Source organism: Castor canadensis, chromosome 7 (genome assembly GCF_047511655.1).
Source record: "Castor canadensis chromosome 7, mCasCan1.hap1v2, whole genome shotgun sequence".
Classification (NCBI taxonomy): domain Eukaryota; kingdom Metazoa; phylum Chordata; class Mammalia; order Rodentia; family Castoridae; genus Castor; species Castor canadensis.
The window spans coordinates 128,768,458-128,787,200 of record NC_133392.1 but is presented as its reverse complement, the minus strand read 5'-3'; the positions used below and the strand labels follow the sequence as shown (position 1 = coordinate 128,787,200).

The 18,743-nt window shown below is 42.4% G+C and overlaps 2 protein-coding genes across 4 annotated transcripts in view; both read left to right on the top strand.

The window, feature by feature from the left end:
* Positions 1–18,743, top strand: part of Armh1 (armadillo like helical domain containing 1) — a 52,249-nt gene that overhangs the window by 12,775 nt on the left and 20,731 nt on the right. For 2 of the 3 annotated variants that reach the window (XM_020183432.2, XM_074080311.1), the window contains exons 2-6: positions 4,445–4,667; positions 8,847–8,915; positions 10,070–10,236; positions 11,662–11,858; positions 14,721–14,805. In XM_020183432.2, coding sequence (XP_020039021.2) covers positions 4,445–4,667; positions 8,847–8,915; positions 10,070–10,236; positions 11,662–11,858; positions 14,721–14,805 — 741 coding nt within the window. The remainder of the gene's footprint in view (positions 1–4,444; positions 4,668–8,846; positions 8,916–10,069; positions 10,237–11,661; positions 11,859–14,720; positions 14,806–18,743) is intronic. The other variant, XM_074080313.1, reaches the window with a different exon arrangement.
* The window catches only part of Kif2c (kinesin family member 2C), a 61,519-nt gene continuing 60,307 nt past the window's right edge, over positions 17,532–18,743 (top strand). Inside the window, exon 1 of the mRNA XM_074080309.1 lies at positions 17,532–17,771. The gene's annotated coding sequence lies outside the window, so the exon portion shown is untranslated. The remainder of the gene's footprint in view (positions 17,772–18,743) is intronic.

The window sequence follows — 18,743 nt, the reverse complement described above, 5'->3', positions numbered from 1 at the left end:
TGGAGCCAGGAACCAGTAGCTAATGCCTATTATCCCAGCTACTTGGGAAGCTGAGGTCAGAAATATCAGGGTTTGAGGCCAGCCCAGGCAAATCGTTCATGGGAGCCTATCTCCAAAATAAGCAAACCAAAATGGACTGGAGGTGTGGCTCAAATGGTAGAGTGCCTGCTTTGCAAACACAAAGCCCTGAATTCAAAACCTAAGTCCCACCAAAAAAAGAAAAAAAAAAAAAGAAGAAATTTTGAAAAACTAAAGGAAAGTACCTAATTTTTAAATGCCCACAAAGAGTCTAGTATAGTAAATGAAAAAAGACCTGCACCAAAGCAAAACATCATGCAGTTTCAGAAAAGGGTTTAGTCATCAGGAGTAAACAGCCACAAAGGCACAGGAATCAGAACATCATCAGACATTAGCAGCAACAAAGTGGAAGCTTAGTCTGAAGGAAGTTTATTTCTAACATGAGGTTATACACCCAGCCAGTCCCATATGAGGTCAAAAAAGATTTTTTACACTTTTCAGGAGACACACACATACACACACACATATACCAAAAAAAAAAAAAAAACCACACACACAGAAGCTACTAGAAAATGTGCTTCAATAAAACAAGGGGGTAAACCAAGAAAGATAAAGGATGCATCAGGAAGAGTGGCATAAGGAAATCCTAGGACAGCATTTGCTTAATTGAACAATGAATTTTAATTAAAAGAGGAAGACAGAGGTCTGTGGAACAGAAGTCTCTGGAAAAAAAGATGGGGCTGGTCAGTTATAGGTTGAACATACAGAAAAATTGCTTCTACATGTTTGGAACATTTGGGAAAAATAGCTCTGGGTACTTAGAACTAAATGATTGAGAAAAAAAATTATAATGATGAACTCCAGATAAAACCAAGTTGTAAGAAAAAGAAAATGTAGGGTTGGAGGCATGGTTTAAGCAGTAGAGTACCTGCCTAGCAAGTGCAAGACCCTGAGTACAAGCCCAGTACCACCAAAGAAAGAAAATATAATGGTAGTTTACTGCTTGAGTGACAAGTTTATTTACTTGGCCAATAATGTGAACTCTATTGATTTAACTGTAAATTGTGGGAAACTATTGTAAGGATGAAAGAGAGAAAATGGGAGTGATATAATTCCTCCGGCTGGTTCATTCCTATAATCCTAGCTACACAGGAGGCAGAGATTGGAAGGATGGCAGTCCAGGCCAGCCTTGGCATAAAAGCAAGACCCTATTCAAAAAATAACTAAAGGATTGTTGGAGTGTCTCAAGTGGTAGAGCACTTGCCTAGCAAGCGTGAGGCCCTGAGTTCAAACCTCAGTGCCACCAAATAATAATAGTGATGGTAACAACTAAAGCAAAAAGTGTTGGCTGGCAATTTAACTCAAGTAGTAGAGAGCCTCCCTAGCAAAGCCCTGAGTTGAAAACTCCATAATCAACTTATAATAAATGAACAAATATTGCCTAAAATTGATAAATCAAGTAACAGTAGTATACTAGTTTGCTAGAGCTGCTGTAACAAAGTACCACAGACTGGTGGCTTAAACAACAGGGATTTATTGTCTCCCAGTTCTGGAGGCTGGAAGCTGACATCAAGGATCAGGGCTGGTTGCCTCTGAGGTTTCTTTACTTGACTTGGAAATGGCTATCTTTTCCCTGTGTCTTTACCTGGAGATCCCTCTGTGTGTGTGTGTGTGTATGTGTGTGTGTGTGTGTGTGTGTGTGTGTGTGTGCGCCTAATCTCTTCCTACAAGGACACCAGTCATATTGGGTAAGGGCCCACCCTAATAACCTCATTTTACCGTAATTACCCTTTAAAGACCCTGTCTCCAAATACAGACACACTGTGAGACTGTGAGAAACTGAGGAGTCAGGACTTCAACATATGAAATTGATAGAGACACATTCAGCCTATAGCAAGTAGCATAAACTCATTATTTGGAATTATGGAAGTAAAATCCAGAAGAAAGAGCTAAAAAGGTTGAAAGTGGCTGCCTCTATGGAGGGTAAGGCAGGAACTATTATTTTGATATTTTACTAAATAACAAAGTGACAGAGCTCAGCCTTGAACCCAGTGTAATTCCAAACCTTGTGCTCCTCTGCACTGCCACAGAACTGGAACGTTCTCAAGGGCCTGGCAGCTATATGCATGTTTATATTTCCCACAGCACCCTGTACACAACCACCTGATGAGTCGTCACTTCATTTTAAGAGTTCAACTTATACCACTGTGACCTTCAAGGCTGCAACTAGAGCTGGGGATGTCTACTTAGTGTAGAGTGCTTGCCTATCATGCACAAGGACCTGGATTCAATCTCTAGCACCACACATCCACACACAAAAAAGATGCCACTTGGTTTTTCTGTTTCAAAAGAAGAAGATAGGCTCTGGATATGGTGGTACACACCTGTAATCTCAGCACTCAGGAAGGTGAGGTAGGAGGATCACAAGTTCAAGGCCAGTCTGCAGTACATAGGAAGACCCTGTCAAAAAGGAGGAGGAGGAGAAAGAGAAGGAGGAGGAGATGATGATAGGGGAAGGCTGAAATCCTTGAGAGGCCACAAGCTGTTGTCTCTGTATGTAGCATCCTGCCTAGAATTTCCTCCCCTTGGTGTCTTGGACTTGCTGGGTGCATCTCTGGCAGCACTTTGACTTTCACTCCTAGGAGGGACCCATCCTGATAAAGCTAATGCTGGTGTCTCAGCCTCTCCACCCTGGGATCTAGAATAGCTACTCATCCCCATTTTCTTGAGGTCAGTCTGACTGTTAGAGGTGGCCACAGCCTCTGAAAGCTATTTCCATACCTATTACTGTAATGGCATTCACAATGATCGGTAGCATCACCATGAGGGGTTTCAGTCACTTTTGGGTTTAGGTTGGTCCACAGTTGTTCAGCCAGTTCTTAAGGCGGACAGGATCTCATGATTGTCTTCCTCCCTGAGTCTATGTGGATACCCTTCCTAGGAGCACCTATCCAATGTCCTCTGGGGAGTAGTGGAGGTTGGTGTGTATGTATGTCTGACTCAGTAGGCCTCAGATTATTGCTTCCTAATAAAATTCTGATAGCTGGGCTCCATCAATATCTCAAATACATGTGAGGAAACGTTAATTTAGAATCAATTTTAGGATGTTTCAGACTGTAAAGTCCTTTTAACTAGATCTCTGGCGAAGATGTAGAAGCACTTTATGGGACTGTAAATTTCATGTTGAACAGTCTTTGTGAAATACACATCTCCCCTACACACAAGCTGTTCTCTCCATATCAATCATGGCCCTTGCAAGTAATGTTTCACAAATATTCTGTAAATCACAGAAAACCCCATGATAATGTGAAATATGACTTTCACTTGTCTGTTAGACAAAAGAATCACACATGCCTCTCTCCCATCAGCACTAACATTTGTTATGGATAATAACACTTTCAATCACAACTATTTTTGGAAAACGGGTTTATTTTAAACCTTCCCTCCCCCACTGAAAACACTCTCCCAAGGACACAGACTCCTACAAACCACAGCCCATTAATCCAACTATGGAAGAGAAGTTTTTCTTCCCACTAACTTTTTCTTAAAGTCGCTTTGAAGAGTTAGTGTAAAAGCTGTAGGGCAGGGTTAAGGAGCACTTTACCTGAGCCGATTGGCAGAAAAGGAAGGCTGGATTTCTAAAGATCCTGGTCTCTGACCCTGCATGAAGTAAGCCTGGGTTTTTAGTTAGCTTTTCTCAGCTGGATCCTGTGGTCTTCTAGTTTTTGGCCTTAGCAGAGAAGCCTTTAGCTCTTAAAGAGCATACATTTACTACCTTGGTATTCTTTTTTTATTATTATTTTTGAAACAGGGTCTTACTATGTAGCCTGGGCTAGCCTCAAACTCATGATCTTCCTGCCTCAGTCTCCTAAGTGGAGGATGACGGATGTGTACCACCACACCTGCCTATACTGCCTTCATACTCTTAGTTCCGCTATAACCTCCCTGTTCAAGTACTAGATTGGGTTCTTTTGCAGTGCTCTGGATCAAACCCACGGTCTGGTGCATGCTACCCAAGTACTTTACCATGAGCCACACCCCAGCCCTCTAGAGTGGATTTTTTTTTGAGGGGGTGGAACTGGGGTTTGAACTCAGGGCTTCACACTTGCAAGCAGGTACTCACAAAGCAGACACTCTACTGCTTGAGTCACACCTCTAGTCCATTTTGCTGTGGTTATTTTGGACATGTGGTCTCTCAAACTATTGGCCTGGACTGGCCTCAAACCAGGATCCTCCTGATCTCATCCTCCCAAGTAGCCAGAATTACAGGCACCTGGCCCTAGAGATGATTTTGCACATAACTACACCCATGTGTGATGGAAGCTCACCCAACCTCCAGTAGATCAACAGAAAAGCAAAACCCACAAAGTTAGGGATTTTAATAGTTCTAAGCATTCTGGTAACCCATTTTTTTCTCCCATTGTAGCCGACCTTATACAGACCATGACTTCTATAAAGGAGCAGGCAGCAATTAGCAGACTCTTGAGTTTTTTACAAGAGTGGGACAATGCCGGCAAAGTCGCAAGAGGTGTTATCCTCAACAATTTCATTGAAGCCAACCACGGCAAGACTGCCCCTGAATTGGAGCAGGAGTTTTCCCAGGGAGCCAGCTTGTTCCTGGTACGTCTGACTACCTGGCTTAGAATCACGTATCCTTTGCTGAGTGGGGGAGGGAAAGTGGGGGGGCATGGGACAGGGATGGGGACGACACACATCTGCTGATAAAAATATCCCAAAAGCTAAGAATTCATCAACTTTCTGTCTCCACAACCTATAAGTGTGTCCTCATTCTCACCTCTCTCCTTTTTTTCCTCTCTCATTGGAACTGAGGTAACTATTCCTTATGTCTAGGGAAAATTTGTATTTATTCTGTATTTGAATCCTTTCCCATCTCCTTAGGGATTTCACTTTTCCTGACATGTAGCTTTCTCCTTTACCTCATTACCAACCTTTTTCATCAGCATTTATATATGCTGAAATCAATTCTACCTTTAGAAATAAAATTCAATCCCTATCTCAAACCTAAATTCCACCTAGCGCCCGCCCTTTGTAGTGAACATTGTTGAAAGGTTGTTGACTTTTCCTGTCTCCACTTCCTCTCCTCTATTTCCTCTGCTCAATGCAATCTGACTTCTGTTCCCCACACGCCACTGATGCAGTCTTGCTGAGGTCAATGGTTTTCTAATTACAAACTCCAGTGACTACATCCTCATCCCTTGTATTCTTCATCCAGTGACCGCTCAGTGGCATTTGCCAATCAACCTTTCCTACTTCTCAAAACATTCTTTCCTTGGTTTCTGTGATATCAATTCTCATGATTTTCTTTCTTTCTTTTTTCTTTTTTGCTTTGTTTTTTTTTGTTGTTGTTGTTTTTGCAGCACTGGGGCTTGAACTCAGGGCCTACATCTTGAGCCACTCCACCAGCCCTTTTTTTGTGATGGGTTTTTTTAAGATAGGATCTAATGAACTATTTGCCTGGGCTGGCTTTGAGCCAGCCATTGAAGTGACGGACTTATGGGTGGATTCCTGCTCTGTGTGTGAGCAGTGAAACAGTCTTATACTTTATGGATTCACCTCAGACCTTTTTTATTATATATTTTTCTCCTTGTCTGAACACTCTCCTCTTCCGTTAACCCCTCCTTATATGATTGACTCCTACTCCCTTCTTTGAGCCTTAGTTTAAACATCATCTTTTTTTTTTTTTTTTTTTTGGCATTATAGGAGTTTAAACGCAGGGCCTTTACCTTTATTGTGAAGGGTTTTTTTTTTTTTTTTTTTTTTGAGATAGGGTCTGTAGAACTATTTGCTTTAGCCAGCTTTGAACTGTGATCCTCCTGAATTCTGCTTCCTGAGTAGGTAGGATTACAGGTATGAGGTGCCAGACTTAAACATCACTTTCTCAGTAAGCCCTTTTCAGAGCCCCAGACTACCTGAGGTTCCCTTGTTATGTGTACTCGCAGCCCTTCCTCTATCTTAATAGTCATAACAAAATGTTATGAATTGCTTAATTTTTTCTGGTAAGACTGTAAGCTCTACGAGGGCAGGAGTTGCATCTGCTCTGCTCATCTCTGCATTTCACCTAGCACGGTGCCTGGCACATGTTTGCTGAATAAAGGAAAGAATGAACTTTTAATTCTGCCTAGAATTAATTCTAGGTGGAATTTTAATTCTAGGCAGAATTAAAAGTTTAACTAAACACAGCTCTCTGTTTCTTACATTTCGATCACTGATAAAATTTTAATCAAGTTCATACCTAGCACACTGGTCAAAAAGAATACCTTTAAATACTCTCTAGGTTGACCCTAATGTGCTCGGCCATTAGTGTACATAAAAGAGGTTTAAAATGCAGGTAGGGCTGGAGGTGCAGATCAGTATTAGAGCACTTGCATTGAATTTGTGAGGCCCTGGGTTCCATCTCCAGACTGGCAAAAGGTAAAAATTAAAATTAAAAAATAACAAATGCAGGCCAGCTTGGTAGCTCTCATGCCTATAATCCCAGCTATTTGAGAGGTGGAAATTAGAAGGATAAAAGTTCAAGATTAGCCTGGCAAAAAGTTAGTAAGATCCCATCTCAACAAATAAGCCAGGTGTGGTTGTACACAACTGTGATACCAGCTATGAGGAGGGAATAGGTAGGAGGAACTTGGTCTGAGGCCAGCCTTGGGAAAAAATGTGAGACACAACCTGAAAAATAACTAAAGCAAAAAAAGTCTGGGAGCATGGCTCAAGTGGTAGAGTGCCTGCTAGCAAGCTCAAGACCCTGAGTTCAAATCCCAATACCATAAAAAATAATAATAATAATTGATGTAAATTACCAATCCACATCCCACACTCCACTCCCAAAGTTCCAATTTAGTGGATTGAGGGCAGGACCCTAATGTCTTTCCTTCTTTTTCTTTTTTTTTCTTTATTTTGGGGTTTGAACTCAGGGCTTTGAGCTTGCTAGGCAGGGCACCCTACCACTTGAGCCACACCACCAACCCAATTTTGATTCTTTTTAGTGTTGCAGCAAAATACGAGTTGGTTGCTGAACTTATTTCATGTCGCTTTAAATTAGACCTAATTAGACTTGTATTAGACGTAATACAAGTGCCTCCCTCACCTTGCTCTAGTCCCAAATTTTATGTCCATTGACCCTTCTTTTTTTCTTTTTTTTTTTCTGAAAATCCTCCTGCCTCAGCCTCTGAAGTGCTGGGATTACAGGCATGCATCGCCATACCCAGTCATTCCCTTTCCTAAATCCTCTTCTCCTCACCCTTCTTTCATCACCGTTTCTCAGTCTCCTGTGCAGGCTCTTTCCTACCCACCCTGTAAGCCTTAGTGTTTCCAAGGATTCTGCATTCAGCTCAGTTCTTTTCGTAGTCACGGAAATGCCATAGGACCCACTGGAAAGCTATGGTGAGGATTGTAAGAGACTATGCAAGCAAAACAGTTAGCACAGTGTCTGGTTTACAATAAATGCTGGTCCATGTTAGCTACTACTAATATCGTGGCCACCTTCTAAAACTAATTGCTGGGAATAATAGACCAGAAATATGTATAGCGAATGACTGAAAGCAAGACTAGAGTTGGGCGTGGTAGACACATGCCTGAAATCCCAGCACTTGGGAGGCAGAGGCAAGAGAATCGAGAGTTCCAGGTCAGCCTGCCCTATGAGACCTGAGACCCTGTCTCAAAAAAAAAAAAAAAAAAAAAAAACGACACACACAAAAAAGACTGGCCTGGGACAGAGGAATAAAAGGGAGACAAAGTTGGTCAACCTAGCTGGTAACTGAAGCAAAGGGGTAGTATATACAGGGCAGGGACGGGACAATGTTGGAATAAAAACACTACCATGTGGAGTAATAGTCTGCCCCAGCTATGGTGGCAACAGGCAGGGAAGCCCGGCTCCAGAGCAAACACTATTTTTGCAGTAAAGAGCCTTTCCTAATGAGCCAATCTGTCTCTACTTCTATTGGCATCCTGGGAACCAGGGTGCAGCAGAGATAATTTGCCTCATGCCCCCACCCTCCTCCCAACAAGGCACCATTACCTACAACACATTACATTAGCCTTTATCAGTCTTAGAAGCTCTCAGTCATCCTCCATGAGTTGCAATAATTTCAGCTAATTTCTTAAGTGTTCTAAGAGCCTGTGATGTGTTATGAGCCTAGTAATTGTTGACTGGTTCCCTTTCTATTGTGGCTTGATTTCATACCTTGTATCCAAGCTGATGCGTGCTCTGGATGCTTTATTACAATGAGGCTTTTTGCAAAGACTCACATTAAAAAATAACATTAAATACTGAGGTTGTTTTAAATCAGAGTTTAATTTTTTCACCATCTCCTATTATTCTTATTAGGAAGCCAGGCAATTCTTCATAAAGATAGTGACCTCCAGTGTAAAACCTTGAGCAAGTACAAAATTGAGAATTAATGATGAAGCTAATACTTTTTTAGAGAAGTCTAGAAATGAGGCCCAAAATAATGAACTATGCTGAGACCCAGGGACACAATGGTTACGGGTTAGAGAACCTGGGACACTGACCCTCAGCTTTCTCCATGCACTTTGATTCATGAGAGCCTCCTCCTCACTCCCTAGGGAGCCCATGAGAGCCAAGGTGGCTAAACCACCCTGAAGGAAATTCCTAGAGAACAAGGAACAAGCCAACACCATACTCCCCCAATCCAGGTTGTTGCCCCTCCCTTCAGCTAGTGGCCCCTCTCATAGTAAAGAGCACAATTCAGTTACATGGTCGTTCTAGGCCCTATGTGGTACCAGGGATCAGGCACAGGCTCTGACTTCTCTGTGAAAAACCACCCCAAAATACTCTTTAACTTGTTGTACAGCTATATGACTGGCTTGGGTTTACGAAAGATACTGAGGTCCATTGGCATCTTTCTGTCAGCTGTGAGCAGGTAAGTTCTGTTTCAAAGGAGCTCCAGGGTTTCAGTGGTATATCAGGCTCAATGTGTTCTTGACACTCAGAACACAGAATCATGGATTCTAGTTATCAGTAGGTGTCCTGTAGCCCTTGGGATGGGCCTAGAAGTTGCGTTATCCCTGTGGTCCTGCTCTGGTTGTCCCTCTGCCCCATGTTCCCCATTGGCCCTTTACTGGTCAGCACCCTTTTGATTGAGAATTACAAAAAATCAACTCATATTGGACTCAGGAAAAGGGGATTTATTGGCTCAGAGGGTAGAAATACATATTTCAGGCCCATAGACCTAGGAGCTCAAACAGTATTCTCAGTTCTTAGTCTCTTTGTCCCTCCATTTCTTGGTCCATACTCTTCTGTTTTAAGAGGCTTGTGTGTAATACTCTAGACACACATCCTTGAGTGTGTCACATTGAGTTCAACCACATCAATAAGAGACCATTTCTTTTTCATGGGGTCCTAAGACAGTCCCAGTTTTTGAGCCTCATTGGACCAACTTAAGTCACATGCTTAGCCCCAAACCCATTTCAACAGTTAGAAGAATAACATACCCTATAACCAACTTGCCCTAACAAAATCACATGACCAATGAGTGGAGGAGGCCCAAGGGACAACTGAGGTGCCATTAGAAGAAGGAAAAGATTCTTCCTGGAAGCAAGGAGGAGTTGGGGGGGGAGGGTAGGAAGGGGGGGGTAGGGGGAAGAAATAGCCCAAACAATGTATGCACATATGAATAAACGAATAAAAAAAAGAAGAAGGAGAAGAGAGACTGGAAAGCCAAAACCAAGAGATATGCATATTGCATTTAATTCAAATATTTCTTTGGCTGGACACGGTGGTACATCCGTAGCTAGGTGGTACATCCTAGCTACTTGGGAGGCTGAGGCAGGAGGATTGAGAGTTTGAGGTCAGTCTTAACTACGTAGTGACACCTGTCTCTTAAAAAAAAAAAAAAAGTTCCAGCATTTCCTGATGGAAGGAAGATTTTCCAAATTATTGTGTCACTTTATCGATGGACATTTCCTGGATAGGAGGCAAATTATGTGAAGAAAAGGATCTTGTAATCCTTCTGAAGGATCAGAGCCAAGGAAGTTGACAAGTGTTTCATTTCTACTCCTCTCTCCCCCTGGACAGCAATCGGTACCTGATAGAATTTCTTGAGGTTGGAGGTGTCCTGACACTCTTGGAAATACTTGGGCTGGAGAAGATCAAGGAAGAGGACAAGAAGGAATCCATCAAGCTTCTTCAGGTTATCGCAAACTCTGGCAGGAAGTACAAGGAGCTCATTTGTGAAAGCTATGGTAGGTACTGTGTATGACTTACCACTTCTCCCTAGGGTCCCAGGTGGAATGGAAGTAGCACCCACACTGCTATGGGGAAATCCATAATAGAACAACCAGTTGCATGGGGAGCATTTAGCACAGTAAACTCGATTAGCTTCTGTCCATGTTACCAGCAGAAGACCAGATTTATGGCTTTTCTGATTCATTGTTTGCTCAAACTTTTCAATAGTGGTTTTAGAAATACTTCTCCATTTTATTTATTTGATTGTTTTGTTTTGTTTTGTTTGGTGGTACTAGGGTTTGAATACAGGGCCTCATGCTTGCTAATCAGGCACTCTACCACTTGAGCCACTCTATCAGTCTTCCAGTTTAAATATATTCTCTTTCATATATCCATTCAACAAAGATTTATTTGCAGTTGCCTAAAATCCTGTGCAAAATTGAATTGTAAATAATTCTAGAAATAAAATTATTGAACACTTATGATGTGCTAAGTATATGCCAAGGCACTAGGAATACAAAGATTAATAAAATATTGACCCTGTTCTCAGAGAGTGTGCAGTCTAGTAAGAGGGTACAATCCAGTATTTCCATAATCTATCCAGTGCTCCGTGTGAGGCATGTAAAGAAGATGGCAGCACGCATGCCTTCCTTTTCCAAAGCACTTCCTACCCTGTACTTTCATCAGGATTCCTTTTTCTCTCTCTTCCATGCTGAGCTTCAGTGTCTTCATCTATAAAATAGGACAAAACCTTCCCTCTCACAATAGTTTCTCAGGGAATGAGATAGTATGTGTAAAAACATTTTGTAAACTGCTGAGCACTCTCCAAGTGTTATCATCTAACAATAAAAAATGTGTTTTTCTGGTGGAGTGGCTCAAATGGTAGAGTGCCTGCCTAGCAAGCATGAGACCCTGAGTTCAAGCCCCAATATTGCCCAAAAAGAAAAAAAAAAGTGTGTTTTATGGCTGGGAGTGTAGCTTAGTGGTAGAGTGATTGCCTAATACCTAGTACTAGGTCATGGGTTCTATTCCCAGCATTGCACACAAAAAAACATGTATTTTAAACTTTAAAATGGCCCTACAAAATGTATAACTAAAACACATTTCTTTTCCTTCTTCTCTTCCTTTTACTCCTCCTCCCTGCCTCCCCCTTCTTGTGCTGGGTGTCAAACCCATGGCCTCACAAATGTGAGGCAAGTGCCCTATAACTGACCTATATCTACAGCTCTTAAACACAAATTTTTATATGTCTATGCTGAAAGACTCCTCTGGCCATATAGCTGGAGATAAACAAGACAGTGATGCAATGTGAAAAATGAGCCTCAATTTTGCTTTGAACAGGCTTGGTTGAAAAGATTTTAATTCTATTCATATTATATAATCTTAAGTGAGATTGTTTTTGTAAATTGCATCCAGTTCAGCATTTTCTCTTTTTTGCCCAGGTGTTCGATCCATAGCAGAATTTCTGGCAAAGTCTAAGTCAGAAGAAACCCAAGAGGAAGTACAGGTTCTGTTGGATTCTTTGGTCCATGGTAATCCCAAGTACCAGAATCAAGTGTATAAAGGTCTAATAGCTTTGCTGCCCTGTGTGTCCCCAAAAGCTCAACAGCTGTCCCTGCAGACTCTCAGAACTGCCCAGGTAAGCCAAGGCTGCATGCTCCTGGGGTTCTGTTCAAACACAGTAGACTTACAGTTACCTTCTGCAGCAGCCCTTCCCCACAGGCGTGAGAAGCAGAGCTCAGCCTCCCCGTGTATGTCTGCTGTTCAATCAGCCTCACTTCCAGAAGGCCAAGGCGGGCCAGAGAGTTCATGTCTCCCAGCAGAGTGATTTGTCCTGTTTACTTAAGGATCAGAAAGGTGTTGGCAGACTTCAAAGTGGTTGAGACAAGCAACAAGGATGATGAGAAGACTGTAGAGAAGATTAAAGGCGTCAATTTGATAGGGAAAGAATTGTGGTACATTTGTAGACAGCATGTAAGTGAAGAGGCCAAATTGCCACTGCTTGGAAAAGCTCCTTTTTTCTTGTTGGCTTCTGCCCTAGAATATGAGTAAAGTCAGATATGGGTCATGGTGACCACAGGAAGACATCATGCTTAGTAAGGAGGGAACATGGCTTTGATATGAAGCATAAATATCTCTTAAAACTGAGCTGAGTGTGAGTTTGAATTCTGAGCTGCAAAAGCCTGGGAAGTTTACATCTTGAACCCTCAGTTTCCTTCCCTATGAAATGAAGAGAGTAACCTATAATAGCAGAGACTTGACCTTGACTTGTCTGGGCCTAAGTTTCCTTCTTTATAAAACAAGGATAGTAGTTGAGCTGGTGGCCACTCAAGTGGTAGAGAGCCTGCCTAGAAAGTGCAAGGCCCTGAGTTCAAACCCCAGTACTACCAAATAAATAAATAAAATGAAATAAGTATGTAATCTCTATATGGAAGGATAATTATAAAGATAAAACTTGGAGACAGTGGGAGGTGAAAGTTGTACAAAACCTTGTGTTCAAGGCCAACTCAGGCAAAGTTAGTAAGACTCTTATCTCAAAAAAAAAAATGCAAACAAGAATTAAAAACAGGGCTGGTGGAGTGTCTCAAGCTGTAAGAACACCTGCCTAGCAAGCATAAGACCCTGAGTTCAAACCCCAGTGCTGCCAAAAAAAAAAAACAAAAAGAAGAAAAAATACTCTCAAAACTGCTCTGGAGAGGCAGGGGAGAGTGGGGGAGGTGGCCCAAACAACGTATACACATGTGAGTAAATGTAAAAACAATAAAATAAAAAATAAATATGGAAATGAGGTTCCACATTTAAAAAAAACAAAACTGCTCTGGAGAATGGGATGGAGGAGAGAGACAATGGAGAGGTAAAAGAGATGATAAGGCCCCAACCTTGGCAGTGGTGGTGGGAATAGAGGTAACCAAGGTGACATACATTTCTTGTTTTGTTTTTTTGAGACAAGGTTTTGTTTTGTAACCCAGGCTGACCCGAAACTTTTCATCCTCCTGCCTCAGCCTCCTGAGTGCTGGAATTACAGGTGTGCTCCCACACCTGGCCTGAATAAACATTTCTGAGTTTCAGTGTGTGGAACCAAAGGCAGTCAAAGAAAGGGTATCAAAGATGACACCCAGCTTTGGGCTTAGACAATAAGGTAAGTTGTATATCACCCAGAGAGCAGAAAAAGAGAGAAATCAGGTTGATTTAGGATGAGTTAGTTTCTTTCTTTTTTTGGTCGGATTGGGGTTTGAACTCAGGACTTTCACGCTTGCAAAGCAGGCACGCCTCCATTCCATTTTGCTCTTGTTATTTTAGAGTTGAGGTCTTGCAAACTATTTGCCTGGGTTGGTTTTGAACCTTAATCCTTCCAATCTCAGCCTCCCAAGTAGTTAGGATTACAGATGTGAACCACCAGCTCCCAACCAGGAATTAGGTTTTAACCCCATAATTTGATAGGCTTTGGTGGTTCCCAAGTGCCCATCTGAAGAGCATGACAAGCTGGTTGCAAAAGACAGAACTGAGTCTTTTGTTGTTGTTGTTGTTGTTGTTGTTGTACTGGGATTTGAACTCAAGGCTTCCCACTTGCAAAGCAGGTGCTCTATCACTTAAGCCACACCTCCAATCCTGAGTCACTTTTTAAAACAATATAGAATCCAGAGCCTCTCTCCCATAGAATCTGACAGCTCTCTGGTGGCCCATGGCAATGCTTTTTTTTTTTTTTAAGCTCCCCAAGTGATTCTGATGCTTAGCTCGGTTGATGAACCACTGCCCAGAACAGCTAGGAGATGCCCACTGGACCATGGAAAATAGCAGTCTGAAGCTCCAGAGAAAGGCCCAAGATGAAAATGTCAGTTTGGATTTCATAAGCAGAGAAGTGATAACCAAAACTGAAACAGAAGTAAATAAGATCCCCAGGCAGAATGTAGCAAGTTGGAAGAGAAGGGAAGGGGATACCTCCAAGGTGTAAAAGACGAGCTGAGGGGAAGATGCAGCAACACAGATCTGATGGTCATGTACTCCTGGTTTCTATTAGGTACCTCCTACATGCTAGGCACTGTGGTCAGAACTTGTTTACACTGCTCTTTTAGCCTTCACAATAGCTGATGGGGCAGCATGGGTAAAGTTTGAAGAGGTAGAAAAGAGGGGCTGCTTGACAGGTGAAGTTCCTAAGAAAAGATTGTAGGATATCCAGTGAATCTTCTTCTTCCTGCTCTGTGTCTTCTGTAGCCGAGGTCACAGACCTTCCTGCACCTGTAACAAGTGACCAGCTAGCCTTGGTTTAATGTATCCTGAGTTACAGGCTTCAGTAGGAACCTGGGTAGCCTCTCCATCACCTTCTTGGCTCCTCTCTGCTCTTTCTCCCTATAGGGAGGACCTAGGTCCAGTTACTCACCCTGTCCTTTTCTCCCTCCCTCATTTACCCTGGCACCTGGCTATTTGGAATTCAGAGTTTTATTTCTTCCAGGCATAAAAGATCTAAAGAGCAACCACCTTGTCCTCTTGTCTGTCTTGTCAGTCAATCGTCGGAACAACACATTCCAGCATTGTCGACTGTGTGCTGAAGGTGCTGGGCACTATGCACTTGGAAGTCCAATATGAAGGTAGGAAGGCCTCCTCCAGGTGGAAAATGATGATAACAGAACAGCAAATTAGCTCTCAGTCTTCTCTTAGTCACAAAGGACCTATTGTTGAGTATCCTAGATAGCCTCAGCAGATGGAAGATGCTAATTCAGTGTCAATCAGTGAGTTTTCAGAAAACGGCAGTCACATTCTGTGCTTTGAATCAGCCACATGGTGCTTAAACAGTTGTTAGACTCTGCCTGGGTTCAGAGCTTGTTTTTGTTTCCAGGCTCATGTGGTGCTTCCCCTCAGAACAGAAGTCACCATGACTAGGCTGGGGGTGGAGCTCAGAGACAGAGTTCTATGCTAGCATGCATGAGGTTCTGGCTTCAGTCCTTACCACCACCACCACCAGCACCACATACCATGCACACACACACACAAAGGAGAGAGAAAGAGAGAAGAAAAAAAACATCCTAGGGAATGTCCTCCTTATAAATTGGATAACAATAGTATGAAGTTTTCATTTATTGACTGCCAGCCATTTTCTGTATATCATTTCATTTAGTTCTCAAAATAACCATAAGATTACAAAGCCTGGTACATGTCAGTATCAGGTTTTCAAATGTTTGAGTGAGTGAATGGCGAAGATAGTTTTGGGGTTTTTGTTTTTTTGTTTTTTGGGGTTTTTTGATGGTATTAGGGTTTGACTCAGGGCCTCATGTTTGCTAGGCAGTCATTCCACCACTTGAGCCATTCTTCCAGTTTCTGACATAGGTATTTCTTCAAAATAAAACATTTAAGCATAGACTGGGCATGGATGGCTCATGCCTATAATCCTAGCTACTCAGTAGGCAGAGATCAGAAGGATCATGGTTGAAAGCAGCCCAGACAAATAGTCCATGAGACCCTATCTCAGAAAAACCCATCACAAAAAAGGGCTGGTGGAGTGGCTCAAGGTGTAGACCCTGAGCTCAAGCCCCTATACCACAAAAAAAAAAAAAAATTAAGCATAGAGAGTTAAGTATGTTTTGCAAGGTTACACAGCTAATTGGCCTCAAATCAGGCCAGACTGACCCTAAAGCTTATGCTTTCAACATAGAGCACATGACAGGCATTTAAAGGATCCTATTTCTGGGCTGGTTGTGGCTCAAGTGGCTCAAGATAGAGCACCTGCCTACCAAGCCCAAAATCCTAACTTCAAACCCCAGCACTGCAAAATTAAAAGAAAAAAATTGGTAAAAAAAAAATATTGTCTGTCACCACATTATCAATTTCCCCTGTAAGTATGGATGGATATTGTGAACCTTTTTCTTCTCTTTCTTTTTTTCTTTTTTTTTTTTTTTTTGGTGGGACTAGACTTTGAATTCAGGGCCTCCCACTTGCAAAGAAGGCACTCTACAACTTGAGCCATTTTGCGCTTGTTATTTTGGAGATGGGCTCAGGCTGACCCTTGATCCTCCCCATTTCAGCCTCCCAAGTAGCCAGGATTATAAGCATGCACCACGGGTGCCCAGCTTATTGTGGGCCTTGTATGCTGAGAAGTAATGCTATGTTGAAACCTTCCAATTACCAGCTGGAGCAGAGCATTCTAGGTGAGGAGGAGCTGCCAGTGAGGGGGTGGAGTGGTAGAGGGACCTTAGTAAGGATCAGACTCAGTGGCATACAGTTGCTGGCATTGAAGCATGAGGTTGACCTGGCAGTGGAATCATGATAGAAACCTTAAACGACCCCAACCAGACTACATTAAGTGACACTGAGACCTTCCCACCCCACCTCCACATGGCAAGCATAGCCATTCCTACTTTCCCAGCCTTTCTCAGCTTAAGCATTTCTTCTCTAATGCTCTCCTGGAGCTGCTTTTAACCCTTACCCAGATGTCAGCCCTCCTCCCTTCAAACCACCCTGCCACCCCATCCCCACCAGAACCTCCCTCCACAAGAGCAGTAACCTCCAAAATGGTAACTTCCCGTTACATAGATTTACATGATTTCAGTGCAACTACCATGGTTTTAATCTTACATCCTCAGCACAGTCCCAAGCCTATATTAGGTCCTAATACATTTTTGTTGAGTGAGTGAAAGCTGCACATACACCTGCATTAGTTATTACTTGCCTGAATGAAAGAATGCCTTTCTCCTCCCGACTTTTGAGCAAATCTAGGGTAAGAACAAGGTCTGATTCATCTCTTTTTCAGCTCAGGGCTTGGAACACAATGGGTGTTCAGTAGAAGTTTGTTGAATAACTTTATGAAGAGATGGATTAGCTTCAATTTTGCTGGTGAAAAGTCCTCCAGAGTTGGAACTGATCCCAGCCTTTTCCAGTTTAGAGTTCCTCTGCATTTATTCAATAACAACTGACACTGACAGAGACAGCAGGAACATGAAGCTTTGTCACTGCCTTTTTGGTTTGATGTCAGCTCTCATGATAGCAATGAAACTATATTCCTCAAAATAATTTCCTATGTTTCAGACTCAAGACAGGCACTTAAGAAATGTCTGTGCATGGTGGTGCACATCTGTAGTCCCAGCACTCAGGAGGTTGAGGTAGGATTGCAAGTTCAAGGCCAGCCTGGAGTACAGTGAGACCCCATCTCAAAAAAAAAAAAAAAGAGGAAGAAGATAACAAAGAAGAAATGTCTGTTGATTGAATGAATTAGTCTTTTCTAACCAGACACTTCAAAATAGTCTTGATGTAACTTAACTCTAAATGTAGAGACTGTATATGTAATGAATGTCCACTAGGGGTTGCTGTTTCACTTGCTCAGTGCAGAGCTAAAGTTAGAGAAATGAGACATTCAGTTTCCAGGGAAACTCCTGCAAAGGCAGCGGAGGAGGATCTGATTGTCTTAGCTATGAGCCTAACAGTAGGTGACCAGAAAGGATCCGAGGTGAATTTCTTAGGATTGGAGAATACCAAATTTCAAAACCAGGGGAAGGTCCCGCAAAACGATGGTAGCAGAGAAGCCTATGACCAAGAGACTGGAAGAAGTCAGTGGGTAATACAGGTGAGAGATGTGGGTAATACAGATGTAAGGGTACAGAGGGTTTGTTTTGTTTTGTTGAACAAATATATACTGAATATCTGTGTTATGCCAAGAATTATGCCAGTTGCTGGGATGTTCTTTGTGTTTGTTAGTATCACGAAGAAGGAAAAGACTGATTTAGAAGGAAGGAGGAGGGAAGGAGGTTGTTGACATCCTTCCCCTGAGAAGACTAGAGGGAAAGTATAATTCTCAGGAAAGAGTCAGGTGAGAACAGGCAGTGGAGAGTCTTAGGGGGTCTGGTGACTATTAACCTTGCAATGGGTGTTAGGGATGGAGGAGGCATTCATGAAGAACTCCACTTTTCTACCACAAAACCTAACAGCCTGCCTGACACACATTTTCTGCTCTCTTTCCCATTACAACAGAATCTCCGTGCCTCTCACAGGCACTTCTTATTCTTGGAAGCCCATTTCCTCAAGGATTTCTTTCCTGTAGTTAAACTCTCCCTTTTCCTGTAGTGGATCATCTCCATTGATGTGCAAATATGCTCTATATCACTGATCTGAAAAATGAACACCTCCTAGGGGCTGGGAAGGTACTCAATGGTAGAGCATTTGCCTACCATGCTTGAGGCCCTAGGTTTGATCCAAAGCCCCTCCTCATGAATCTGCAGACTGAAAGATATGTTCAAAGAAAGACAGACCTTAACTCTAGTGTCAAGGATTCATACCCCTTCTTCAAACCAACTTCCCCTCCAGCTATTCATTTTTCCATTTTCTTCCTCCTTAACTTCGGCAGCTTTCAGATTCCATGGACCTCTCCCCCATTTCTTCCCATGGCTTGTGACATGCTTTCTTTCCTCAAGCCTGTTGAGTTTACCTCTTTCCTTGACTAGTTTCTCCTATTTCTCTACAAACCTGTTTGGTCAGCTTACTTCTCATCTCTTTATCTACACTTTCTATCTACACTCTCTCCCTAAGTGACTTTGCCTAG